Below are 13,303 nucleotides of genomic sequence, written 5' to 3'. Positions count from 1 at the left end.
ACTAAAACAACGCGATATTTCGATTTCAAATGTTTGGAACATTTCTGGTGTTATTCCAGAAACAGCCACAGGAGGGCGAACGCGGCCGCTTCAGTGAGCGTCTGAAGTTGACAATAAGCATAAATATGCACACAAACAAATGTCTTAACTACTTATAACCTGGTAATGTTATTTTGCATAATTTTGTGAGGGTAACGGGTGGGATTTAACAAGTTTTTTTTACTTCTTCCAACTCCTTTTTGAGCAGAACTGTTGTACTTGTGTTTATTTTGAAAAGTATTTTTGATTTTTGTCCTGTGAGTGTTCAAAGCAAATTAATAAACTAAACTAAACTACCGGTAATTTCATTATTAGCTTTCGGGTGAAATGAGGACAATGACACCGCCCTGCTAGAAGAAGACAGAAGATAAGACGTTTGAATTCAGACCGACTTCAGCCATTCTGGGTCATTCAGGATCCGACCTGCCGTCACAGAGACCTTTATTCTGAAAAAATAAAAATAACAACGCTCGAACCGGAAGTGTATCTCCAATGACCCCGGATGGGCTTCTGCTACGAAGATGGAAGGATTTGGGATTTGCTGCTGAATTTCCCTCCTTGTTCAGAGATATAAACGAGCGCGAGCTGGTCGGTGAGTTAACGGAGCAGAATGAACCTGGTAGCTCCGCTAGTTAGCCTGCTAGTTAGCCTGCTAGGTAGCCTGCTAGGTAGCCTGCTAGTTAGCCTGCTAGTTAGCCTGCAACACGCTTCTGTTACGGAGGTATAAAGAACGGAGCAATGGAAACATTGAGCTGTGTAGTGAAGCGTTATCTTGGCTAAAGGCTTAGCATCCAGCTTTAAGCTAGCCGTGCGGAGCCCCAGCTTTAAGCTAGCCGTGCGGAGCCCCAGCTTTAAGCTAGCCGTGCGGAGCCTCGCTGCTGTCTGCGCTGCTCGTCCACCATGAGCAACAGCCACCCTCTCCGCCCGCTGGCGTCCGTGTCGGAGATCGACCACGTCCACCTCCTGTCGGAGCAGCTGGGGGCCTTGGTGCTGGGTGAGGACTACAGCGACGTCACCTTCATCGTGGAGGGGAAGCGGTTCCCGGCTCACCGGATCATCCTGGCCGCTCGCTGTCACTACTTCAGGTAAACCGGTTGTTCGGGTTCGGGTTCGGGTTCGGGTTTGGAGCTGCTCAGTCCGGATCGTCCGCTGATCTTCGAGCTGCGTGTCTTTTTGTTTGTCAGATTATTAAACTGCAGACGGCGCAGAATGATGACGTTATGATTGGTTGCATTTTGTTCTGACGTGTTGCTCATAACTGACCTAAAATGTAATTACTCACACATCCTGGGACCCAGCCCGCCCGCTAGCATGTCCTCTGGGTCCCAGAATATGTCAACTCTAACAAACACTGCAGAGTGTGAATTATTGATCTGCTGTGGAGAATGTTAGAAAACTTAAAGGGGACATATTCTACCCTTTTTCTACAAGTTAACTCAGTTCCCAAACACTGATGTGAAATATCTGTGACAGTATTTGGTCCAAATAGCAAAGAGATGCTGCAGGACAGCGTCCCTCATTTCTGTCTCAAACAGATGCTGCAGGACAGCGTCCCTCGTTTCTGTCTCAAACAGATGCTGCAGGACAGCGTCCCTCATTTCTGTCTTAAACAGATGCTGCAGGACAGCGTCCCTCATGTCTGTCTCAAACAGATGCTGCAGGACAGCGTCCCTCATGTCTGTCTCAAACAGATGCTGCAGGACAGCGTCCCTCATTTCTGTCTCAAACAGATGCTGCAGGACAGCGTCCCTCGTTTCTGTCTCAAACAGATGCTGCAGGACAGCGTCCCTCATTTCTGTCTCAAGCAGATGCTGCAGGACAGCGTCCCTCATTTCTGTCTCAAGCAGATGCTGCAGGACAGCGTCCCTCATTTCTGTCTCTAACAGATGCTGCAGGACAGCGTCCCTCAGTTCTGTCTCAAGCAGATGCTGCAGGACAGCGTCCCTCATTTCTGTCTCAAGCAGATGCTGCAGGACAGCGTCCCTCAGTTCTGTCTCAAGCAGATGCTGCAGGACAGCGTCCCTCATTTCTGTCTCAAGCAGATGCTGCAGGACAGCGTCCCTCATTTCTGTCTCAAGCAGATGCTGCAGGACAGCGTCCCTCATTTCTGTCTCTAACAGATGCTGCAGGACAGCGTCCCTCAGTTCTGTCTCAAGCAGATGCTGCAGGACAGCGTCCCTCATTTCTGTCTCTAACAGATGCTGCAGGACAGCGTCCCTCAGTTCTGTCTCAAGCAGATGCTGCAGGACAGCGTCCCTCATTTCTGTCTCAAGCAGATGCTGCAGGACAGCGTCCCTCATTTCTGTCTCAAACAGATGCTGCAGGACAGCGTCCCTCATTTCTGTCTCAAACAGATGCTGCAGGACAGCGTCCCTCATTTCTGTCTCTAACAGATGCTGCAGGACAGCGTCCCTCAGTTCTGTCTCAAGCAGATGCTGCAGGACAGCGTCCCTCATTTCTGTCTCAAGCAGATGCTGCAGGACAGCGTCCCTCATTTCTGTCTCAAGCAGATGCTGCAGGACAGCGTCCCTCATTTCTGTCTCAAACAGATGCTGCAGGACAGCGTCCCTCATTTCTGTCTCAAACAGATGCTGCAGGACAGCGTCCCTCATTTCTGTCTCAAGCAGATGCTGCAGGACAGCGTCCCTCATTTCTGTCTCAAACAGATGCTGCAGGACAGCGTCCCTCTTTTCTGTCTCAAACAGATGCTGCAGGACAGCGTCCCTCATTTCTGTCTCAAACAGATGCTGCAGGACAGCGTCCCTCGTTTCTGTCTCAAACAGATGCTGCAGAACAGCGTCCCTCATGTCTGTCTCAAACAGATGCTTGAATTCATAGCGGGCCCTCACCCAGCTGCACGCTACCATGGTAACCGGTGAGGGACCTTTTTGTGACACACTAAAATATTTTTGCCGGAACATTCCACCAAATCTAAACTTTATCCACTCTGTTGTTCCTCTTTGACTCGTGCAGGAGCCACAGGTAGAGCTTGTACCAGGGGTGGGCAAACTTTTTTTACTCGCGGGCCACAATGGGTTCTAAAATTTGACAGAGGGGGCGGGGCCAGGAACAGATGGATGGAGTATTTGTGTGAACTAATATAAATGACATGTAAAACACATTACATGAAAGGATTTGGCCTTTTACAGGCAGCATTACAGGGAAAAAGGTAAAATGAATGAGGTTTATAATAAAATTTTATTTAATGATATTATTTGGACAACTTCGGCGGGCCGTATTATAAAGCCTAACGGGCCGTATATGGCCCCCGGGCCTTAGTTTGGCCATCTCTGGCGTACACATACTGTCCCTACACACATACACACAGTACATTTGTGTGTATTTTGCTGTGTGTGTGTGTGGAATGTGATTCTCAACAACTGATAAACATGTTTGGAAGCTCTCTAAAGTCTGTAGTCTGACAGCTAAATAGCTTCATCAATTATCAGTGAACGACGGAAAAATAACGGGGGGGGGGGGGGGGGGGTCGGTGATACAGGACATCATAAACATGTTTATTACACAGCTAGCAAGTAAGTTATAACAGCTAGTTAGTCACAGCTAACCAGCCTCAAGACCCGAAAGTACAAATAACATTAAAGTACCGTATTTTCACGACCTTATGACGCACCTGGTGATGAGGCGCTGTCTCGTTAACAGTATCTGTATTTTAAACGCACAGAGGGCGCCCTGGCTCAAAAGGCGCCGGCATGATAGGTGCGCAAAATAGAGCCTGAGCAAAACAGGGTTTGGTACTCAGCTTTTTTTAATCGTCATTAATCAAACCCATCAAAGTCCTCATCCTCTGTTTCTGTGTCGAACCGCTGCGCTAGATCTCCGTCAAACATGCCGGCCTCTTTCTTCACTGTCGGAGTCTTTCCGTGCCGTGCCGTGCGGCGCCTCGGAAATGAAGCGAACAACAATGCTAGCAGACAGTTAGCCCTAGCATCTACACTCCAGTCACAAACGGTGGCGCTGCGCTGCCTTCCACTCTGAGTGGAACTGTGGTCTCCTTCTGTCGTCCAGCGCTCCCACGCAGCTCGCAGTTTAACGTTGAACGGTTGGAGTTCTTTGGTTAATCCACCGGGGATGACGCTGATAAACTAGTTTGCTAGTTAGCTCGTTAGCTAGCTTCACTCTGGTTAAGATCGGCGCGCACGGAGTCGCAGATCACAGGAGCCGAGTTGCTGCAGGTCTTCTTCTTGCTTCCTCCTCTTCCTCCATTGATTCATTAACGCTGGATTCTCTCGCCGCTGCTCTATTCCCGTGTTCTGCTGCGGGACCGACAGCCTTGAGTTGGAACTCCGCTTTGTCAGCACGCCATAATACTATGGTGAAGGACAGCATCGGTGCGTATCACTCCGCGAGGCGCCCGACTGAGTCTGCCTTACAACAAAACATAGGGCGCGCGGACGATAGGGCGTTCGGCACATTTTGAAGATAATTTAAGACTTTTACGTGCGTCTAATTGTTGTGAAAATACGGTACTCACCTTTGCTCCACTTCCGTCCTGGGCAGCTGCTTGTTGGAGATGAAGTTTCTTAGCTCGTCCAGCGTTATATTGTCCGAGGTTCTTAAAGCAGTCAGGCTCCAAGTGTTTCACACACTAAAACATTTTGGTCCGTTTTCGCGGGAACATGACCACCAACAATAACCTTTATCCTCTGCTCTTCTGTCCTCTGATGCTGGTAGCCGGAGTAGACATCTGTGTTGTTCAGTGCAGCCAACAGAACAGCAGCGCTTCTCTCTAGTGGCCGCAAAGGACGGACGTGCACGCACATCTTATGAAAGGTCCCCCCTTGTGATGTCACAAGGGGTGGGGGAGAAAATGCTGCAAGACGGGTTTCAATACTTGATTACAGAACTACTCACACTGCACAGGATTGACTGGATGGTTTAATTTGGCAGTTTTTGGGTTGGTGATGACCCCAAACCACGAATATGAGTGTAGAAACACGGGAAAAGTGATTTTCTCATAACGTGTCCCCTTTAATGCAACTGGAAGCCATATTTGAACATTGAAGTCTGTTGTTTTCTCTTTGCATCTCAGGGCCCTGTTATATGGTGGAATGAAAGAGTCTCATCCGCAGGCGGAGGTGTGTCTCGAGGAGACGAGGGCTGAAGCCTTCTCAATGCTGCTCCACTACCTGTACACAGGTAGAGCCAGCCTCAGCTCAGCTCGGGAAGAGGTGCTCCTCGAGTTTCTGGGACTGGCTCACCGCTATGGCCTCCAGCCGCTGGAGGACTCCACTTCTGACTTCCTCCGCACCATCCTACACACCAACAATGCTTGCCTGGTTTTTGATGTGGCCAGTCTGTACTCTCTGAGTGCACTCAGTGCAGCCTGCTGTGCCTTTATGGACCGACACGGACCTCAAGTGTTGAATTCTGACGGCTTCCTCATGCTTTCCAAGGTGAACGTTTGCATGGTTCCAGAAGGAACTTGTAATCGAGATTGCATTTCTTTCTTACACTTCTTATGCTTCATTCTTGATGTGCTCCACACTGATATGTGATATTTTGTGGCTTTGGTGTGACACAAAGGTCAGATACAGATACTGTGAAATCTAGACGCAGAGGGGCTCCTTCTGGGAGCGGCAGAGTCGTGATCGAAATCACGTCTCGGTTAAATTAGAAAGACAAAATAAAGCTTTGTCACTACTATTAAGTTAGGTGGCAAATAGAACGGCTGGATGTGCAAAAGTAACAATGAGACTTACTGGGTGCTCATGGATCTGAAACTGTACAACTCCAGTTGGATATAAAATGTGCTTTAAAGGTTCCATGTAGAAAAAAGAAATCTCATCTTACCTCAGTGCGTCAAGGATTTAGCTTTTATTTATCAATGCAAAAAAACAAACCCTCTGTCTCAAGATGAGGGAAACACCAACAGCTTTCAACCCTCAGTGGGTCTCCGTCGGGTCGCCGGTGGCGTGAAATCCCATCACTTCCTGGTTACAGCTGGAACAATGAATCGCTTCCTGGTTACAGCTGAAATAAGGAATCGCTTCCTGGTTACAGCTGGAACAATGAATCGATCCTGGTTACAGCTGGAACAATGAATCGCTTCCTGGTTGCAGCTGGAACAATGAATCGCTTCCTGGTTGCAGCTGGAACAGTGACGTGGTTCGCTGTCTGCTCATTATGGCCTGGATTGATAAAGCGTGTTTAACCGGTGTGGAACGTGGGGAAGCGTCTCCCCGTATCTAAGGGGCGTTAAATGGGCCGTGACGAAGCGAGCGCTTGTTTTTGCAGAGCGCTCTGCTGACCATCGTCAGACGAGACTCGTTTGCTGCCAGCGAGAAGGAAATCTTCCAGGCCTTGTGTCGGTGGTGCCGGCAGCACGTGGACGGGAACGACAAGCAGGAGGTGATGTCGGCGGTGCGGCTTCCTCTCATGACGCTGGCGGAGATGCTGAATGTGGTGCGACCGTCCGGCTTACTGAGCCCCGACGACCTGCTGGACGCCATCAAGACTCGCTCCGAGAGCCGCGACATGGAGCTCAACTACCGGGGCATGCTCGGTCAGTGAGCCCTTCCTGCTCGCCACCTCCAAGCATCAAATCTTAAACGGGATACTCGAGTCCTGTGCGTACGTTGCTCTGTGTCTTTCAGTCCCCGAGGAGAACATTGCCACCATGAAGTACGGCGCTCAGGTGGTGAAGGGGGAGCTTAAATCTGCGCTGCTGGACGGCGACACCCAGAACTACGACCTGGACCACGGCTTCTCCAGACATCCTATTGAGGAGGATGGCCGGGCCGGCATTCAGGTCAAACTCGGCCAGGCGTCCATTATCAACCACGCCCGCCTGCTGCTGTGGGATCGAGACAGCCGGTGAGACGGAGTCACAGTTCATCACATGTGTTTGACCCATTTTCTGTAGAATGCAGATGATTGATAGTCATGAGCAGGAGCGCTGTGGACGTTCTAAACCGAGTGTGGTGTCTGAATCTGCAGGTTGTCAGCGGCATTCATTGTGATTCGTGGTGGATGGGATGCAAACTATTCGTGCATCTCCACCCTCTGATGTTTAAGCACAACGCACAGCAGCTTATTTCCACTTATTCTGTCCCAACACCCCGAGGGGGTATAGTGTTGTGTAGTGTGTGTAGTGTGTCTCTGCCCCTACAAACGTTGTCGCACACAGTCCAGGTCCACGTAGACGTTGACCAGCAGAGGTGAAGAGAAATGTCCGTATTGGTGTGAGCTATAAGTGCACCACGTTTAAGAAGCGTTGACTTAAGACCAGGCGTTTTGTTAATGAAGCAATCACTTCCTGCTCCTCAAGACAGCAATGGACCGACCATGCACGATGTCCCTTTGGGACCCCCCCCCCCCCCCTCCACTGGGTGCACTGAATGGCACAAGTGCATTTGTTCCTCAGACATGGGAACTGGGTAAATGAGCGCCGCATTGGTTGGACAGAAATCCCTTTCTCTGGTTTAGGAATTCTTTTTTTCTTTTTAATGCGTTTCATTATACTGACTTCGTAGTACAATGGCAGCTAACTACTGATCATCCATGCCGTCTTTGGTTCTGTTAGGTCCTACTCCTACTACGTTGAGGTATCGATGGATGAACTGGACTGGGTGCGTGTTGCGGATCATTCCAAGTATCTGTGCCGCTCTTGGCAGAATCTGTACTTCACACCGCGAGTTTGCAGGTAAGTTCTTGCCCTTGAGGGGAAACATTTTGTGGACCTCCACACGGGGGCGCACGTGATGCTGATGTCTGCGCGACTTCGGACAGAAGCCAAACATTTCGGTTGCTTCCGAGTTGCAGACAGAAGAGCTTTGCAGTAACGGGCTGCTTATTCGCTAAATACGAGGAGCAGCACTCTAACAAATACATTTCACTTTTAACGGTGTACATTTGTTGTTGGTGACATCCAACCGTGTCCCTTTATTTATTATTTACCTGTTTTAATTCACTGTTGTCCTTAAGTTTTAGAACAGGAGTTCACCTTTGCTTATCGCACAGCCCTTTGCTGTACTTTGCATAGGCTGGGGGGGGGGAGGGGGGGGTTGAGTTTCCCCATTCACTCGCATCGTACCTCTCGTCTTAGGTATGTTCGCATTGTGGGAACGCACAACACCGTCAACAAGGTCTTCCACCTAGTGGCTTTTGAGTGTATGTTCACCAACCGCTCCTTTACGTTGGAGAATGGGCTTCTGGGTAAGTTGCAGAAAGGGACACTGGACAACGTCTGTCCCGTGTGTCTGAAGTGTCTGAAGTGTTTGCGGTGCATGGACTTGCCCTCTGATATGATAGGCTAACCTGTGAGGCAGGGATTCATCTGATGCCCTGCGTTCACACGGGGGCAGGTCGTAGCTGAACGGCTCATTAACCCTTCGTCTCATGTCGCCAGTTCCCAGTGAGAACGTTGCGACCATTGCATCATGTGCCAGCGTCATTGAGGGGGTGAGCCGTAGCAGAAATGCCTTGCTCAACGGCGACACGCGCAACTACGACTGGGACTCTGGTTACACCTGCCATCAGCTGGGCTCGGGAGCGATTGTGATCCAGCTGGCTCAGCCCTACTCCATCAGCTCCTTGAGGTACAACAGGAACACAACAGGAACACAACAGGAACACAACAGGAACACAACAGGAACACAACAGGAACACAACAGGGACACAACAGGAACACAACAGGAACACAACAGGGACACAACAGGGACACAACAGGGACACAACAGGGACACAACAGGAACGCAACAGGAACGCAACAGGGACGCAACAGGGACACAACAGGAACACAACAGGAACGCAACAGGAACGCAGCAGGGACGCAACAGGAACACAACAGGAACGCAACAGGAACACAACAGGAACACAACAGGGACACAACAGGAACGCAACAGGGACGCAACAGGAACACAACAGGGACGCAGCAGGGACGCAACAGGAACACAACAGGAACACAACAGGAACGCAACAGGGACACAGCAGGGACGCAGCAGGGACGCAACAGGAACACAACAGGAACACAACAGGAACGCAACAGGAACACAACAGGAACACAACAGGGACACAACAGGAACACAACAGGAACACAACAGGGACACAACAGGAACGCAACAGGGACACAGCAGGGACGCAGCAGGAACGCAACAGGAACGCAACAGGGACGCAGCAGGGACGCAACAGGAACACAACAGGAACACAACAGGAACGCAACAGGAACACAACAGGAACACAACAGGGACACAACAGGAACGCAACAGGGACACAGCAGGGACGCAGCAGGAACGCAACAGGAACGCAACAGGAACACAACAGGAACGCAACAGGAACGCAACAGGAACGCAACAGGAACACAACAGGAACACAACAGGGACACAACAGGAACACAACAGGGACACAACAGGAACGCAACAGGAACGCAAGAGGGACACAACAGGGACACAACAGGGACACAACAGGGACACAACAGGAACACAACAGGAACACAACAGGGACACAACAGGAACGCAACAGGAACGCAAGAGGGACACAACAGGGACACAACAGGGACACAGCAGGGACACAGCAGGGACACAACAGGAACGCAACAGGAACGCAACAGGAACGCAACAGGGACGCAACAGGGACGCAGCAGGAACGCAACAGGAACGCAACAGGAACGCAACAGGAACGCAACAGGAACGCAACAGGAACGCAACAGGAACACAACAGGAACACAACAGGGACGCAACAGGAACGCAACAGGAACGCAACAGGGACACAACAGGAACGCAACAGGAACGCAACAGGAACGCAACAGGAACGCAACAGGGACGCAACAGGGACGCAGCAGGAACGCAACAGGAACGCAACAGGAACGCAACAGGAACGCAACAGGAACGCAACAGGGACACAACAGGAACACAACAGGAACACAACAGGAACACAACAGGAACACAACAGTCAACAGTCATCCTGCAGACAGAATAAGGTGTGCCTCCTCCCTGCTCTGTTCAGGCTGCTGCTCTGGGACTGCGATGAGCGCTCCTACAGTTACTACATCGAAGTCTCCGCCAACCAGCAGCAATGGACGAAGGTGGTCGACCGCACCAGAGTGGCGTGCCGGTGAGGCTTCCGCTTCTTCCTCCGGCCTGAATGCTTGTAATGGTGGTCGGACGGACGTCGAACCTATGACGTGCTGAAAGACACCATTTTGAAATTATATTAGTAATGTATTTGTGGAAATGATTGCCGGTCGTACAGAACACGACGACGTCTCCCCGAGGACGAACGCGTGTCTGGCATCGGCGGATCATATTTCATTTAGCAACAGAGGAGCTTCAGCACACGTTGTTGAAAGCCTCTCTGCGTGGAAGGGAACACTGAGATATGTTCCACACACGGAATGAAATGGCCTGAAGGAAGAAAGACGAGAACAGTGACCAAGAATCAAGCCAGAAACGCAGGATCAACAGAAGCAAGGTGGTCACGTCCGGCTTTTGATGCTTCTCTTCTCTTCTCTTCTCTTCTCTTCCAGATCATGGCAGACGCTGGTTTTTGATAAGCAGCCTGCCTCTTTCATCCGGATCGTTGGGACTCACAACACTGCTAATGAGGTGAAGCACTGTGTTCGAACTGCAGGTTGATCTTCTTAAATCCACATGTAACACGATAGCACATTAAAGGGGACATATTATGAACAAAATAACACTTCTCATGTTTAGACTCTCCTATTTTGGTGGTTCCGGGTCATTACCAAAGCCAAAACCTGCTAAATGAAACCATCCAGTCGATCCCGCGTAGCTCTGTAATCAAGCATTGGTTCGGGTCTGGGTGACGTCACAGTGGGCGGGACGTTCGCAAGACGTGCGCGCACTCTCCTTGTGTCTGCGCTCCGCACGTCCACGCTCGACCTGTGGCTCGTGCAAGAGTCCCCCACGCTTTACACGGCACGAGAGAGAAGAGCGTCATGTCTGTCTCCACGAGACGCACTGAACGCTCATTTTGGTCGATGTCGCCGGTTCAAACAGTTGAATCCCGGTAGCGTCCCAAAAGAGGGACGCTGTCCTGCAGCATCTGTGTGAGACAGAAATGAGGGACGCTGTCCTGCAGCATCTGTGTGAGACAGAAATGAGGGACGCTGTCCTGCAGCATCTGTGTGAGACAGAAATGAGGGACGCTGTCCTGCAGCATCTGTTTGAGACAGAAATGAGGGACGCTGTCCTGCAGCATCTGTTTGAGACAGAAATGAGGGACGCTGTCCTGCAGCATCTGTTTGAGACAGAAATGAGGGACGCTGTCCTGCAGCATCTGTTTGAGACAGAAATGAGGGACGCTGTCCTGCAGCATCTGCTTGAGACAGAAAAGAGGGACGCTGTCCTGCAGCATCTGTTTGAGACAGAAATGAGGGACGCTGTCCTGCAGCATCTGTGTGAGACAGAAATGAGGGACGCTGTCCTGCAGCATCTGTGTGAGACAGAAATGAGGGACGCTGTTCTGCAGCATCTGTTTGAGACAGAAATGAGGGACGCTGTCCTGCAGCATCTGTGTGAGACAGAAATGAGGGACGCTGTCCTGCAGCATCTGCTTGAGACAGAAATGTCTCATTTAAGTGTCTGGGAACTGCGTTAACTTGTGGAGAAACTGTATAATATGTCTCCTTTAGAAAGTAACTAAAACGGATTTCAAGATGACAAAGTTCAGACTTTGTTTTACAGTCATTTATTTTCTCCAAACTAAACGGATTACTTTGTTATGCTTAGTGCGGTTATACAATGGCCGTTTAAATATCAGTAAAGGTTGAGAGGAATACAGGGATAATATCAATTGTTACCGATGTCTTTGCATCTTGGGTGATGTCAGATCTGAGACTGAAAACGTTTCTATCAGTTTATCCTGGGTGGACCCGGGCCAGCGTCAGCGAGGGGTTAATGTGACTCAAAACTGAAAGAACAGCCTCACCGGCCACAAGGTGGATCATCCTCACTCGCATGGTGATAGTTTGGGTCTGAAAATGCAGGCGCTGCCCAAAGATTCCCATCAGAGTCCATTCCATGTCCGACTTGTTCCACCATCTTTGAACAAACCGCGACTTGGAATCGAGCTCTGACACAATTTAATGGAATCAAAGACCGCTCATGGCGCCTGTAATGAATCATTCGTTTTAAGCGTTCAATGACTTGGTTGTACGATACATCTGCGTTTCGGTCGACATTCGGTTCAAATGTTCGCCTCTCGTAGCTATTATGCTATATGCTAGCTTAGTTTTGCACAGGTGGCTAATTGGCCTACCCTTTGATCATTCAGAATACTTTATTAATCCAAAAAAGAAATTCATGCCACAAATGATGGGGGGGGGGAGATGATATGGAATGGACGGGCTAAAGGTTCTGAACTCTACAACCGGATCTCATCATCGAACCTTTTCATTCAGGGGCAGAGGAAAGCCTCGGGGCAGGGTTCTCGATGATGATGATGATGATGATGATGATGATGATGGATGGGAAGGATCTTTCTGAACTCGTGAAGATGTGCGTTGATCTCTGTTCTAACGTTCTGATTCTCGATCTCTCTTCAGGTGTTCCATTGCGTTCACTTTGAGTGTCCGGCCCAGCTGGACACGGAGGTTAACGAAGGCAGCCCGGGCCTGGACTCTTCTGATTCTGAGTCCACCACCCAGCAGCCGCGACCCCAGCGACCTTCACGCACACACAGCCTGCTTCCCTCCCAGCCTTCCTCCTCCTCATCTTCCTCACTGTCCCATCATTAATAGTCCTCTCTCTCTTATTTGGAAGATGTGAGGAAGGTCGACCTCCGAGGCCGGTCTGCACAGCCTTTATCGTGCAGACCGGCACTGCTTTGAGCCATCGTCTCATCGCCGTGCAGCGTCAGAGGCCGGTGTGTCTGCAGCCCGTCCCCCTGTTACCTTCACAACATGAAGCCAGTGGAGGCGTTTTGTATCTGACAAGAAGCAACAGAGTGGAATCTCAAACTGAACTGTGGTTCCGCTGTGGTACCAAACGGCAGCAAGGCCGGGCCGTCCGGCGGGGAGTTGCTATTAGAACTTTTAAGAGTCAGTATTTAGCGAAAGATGGAGATTCTCATTAAGCAAGCTATTTCCTTTTTTAAAGAAAATGTCTCACTTTTCACACCATCAGGCTAGCAAAAGTACGAGTCAAACATTTTTCACATTTGGGAAATCAATTCTTGAAACGATCGAGCCGGGAAATGACAAATTCTATAGCATTTGTATGCAATTTGCATTTAGTCCGTGTATGTCTTTGCTAATTACATGTTTGGTAAGGCTTTCACACCCAAA

The 13,303-nt window shown here is 50.0% G+C and overlaps 1 protein-coding gene across 1 annotated transcript; it reads left to right on the top strand.

Annotated features, from left to right (window-relative positions):
- Positions 1-939: 939 nt before the first annotated feature.
- btbd9 (BTB (POZ) domain containing 9) lies at positions 940-12,754 on the top strand. The gene is made up of 10 exons (XM_068753922.1): positions 940-1,124; positions 5,090-5,453; positions 6,295-6,562; positions 6,654-6,873; positions 7,583-7,702; positions 8,105-8,214; positions 8,408-8,597; positions 10,003-10,110; positions 10,523-10,601; positions 12,563-12,754. The coding sequence occupies exons 1-10, from the start codon at positions 940-942 to the stop codon at positions 12,752-12,754; spliced, it is 1,836 nt and encodes a 611-aa protein (XP_068610023.1).
- The last annotated feature ends 549 nt before the right edge of the window (positions 12,755-13,303 follow it).

This window comes from Brachionichthys hirsutus, chromosome 20, assembly GCF_040956055.1.
Source record: "Brachionichthys hirsutus isolate HB-005 chromosome 20, CSIRO-AGI_Bhir_v1, whole genome shotgun sequence".
Taxonomy (NCBI): domain Eukaryota; kingdom Metazoa; phylum Chordata; class Actinopteri; order Lophiiformes; family Brachionichthyidae; genus Brachionichthys; species Brachionichthys hirsutus.
The sequence above is the reverse complement of the archived record's forward strand: the minus strand, read 5'-3'. Positions and strand labels throughout refer to the sequence as shown.

Excerpts from the sequence above, each read along its gene's own strand:
- btbd9 (XM_068753922.1), top strand. The coding sequence starts at position 940 with ATGAGCAACAGCCACCCTCTCCGCCCGCTGGCGTCCGTGTCGGAGATC. Across the intron at positions 5,454-6,294 it reads GCTTCCTCATGCTTTCCAAG|AGCGCTCTGCTGACCATCGT; the intron begins GTGAACGTTTGC and ends TTGTTTTTGCAG. Across the intron at positions 8,215-8,407 it reads GTTGGAGAATGGGCTTCTGG|TTCCCAGTGAGAACGTTGCG; the intron begins GTAAGTTGCAGA and ends TCATGTCGCCAG.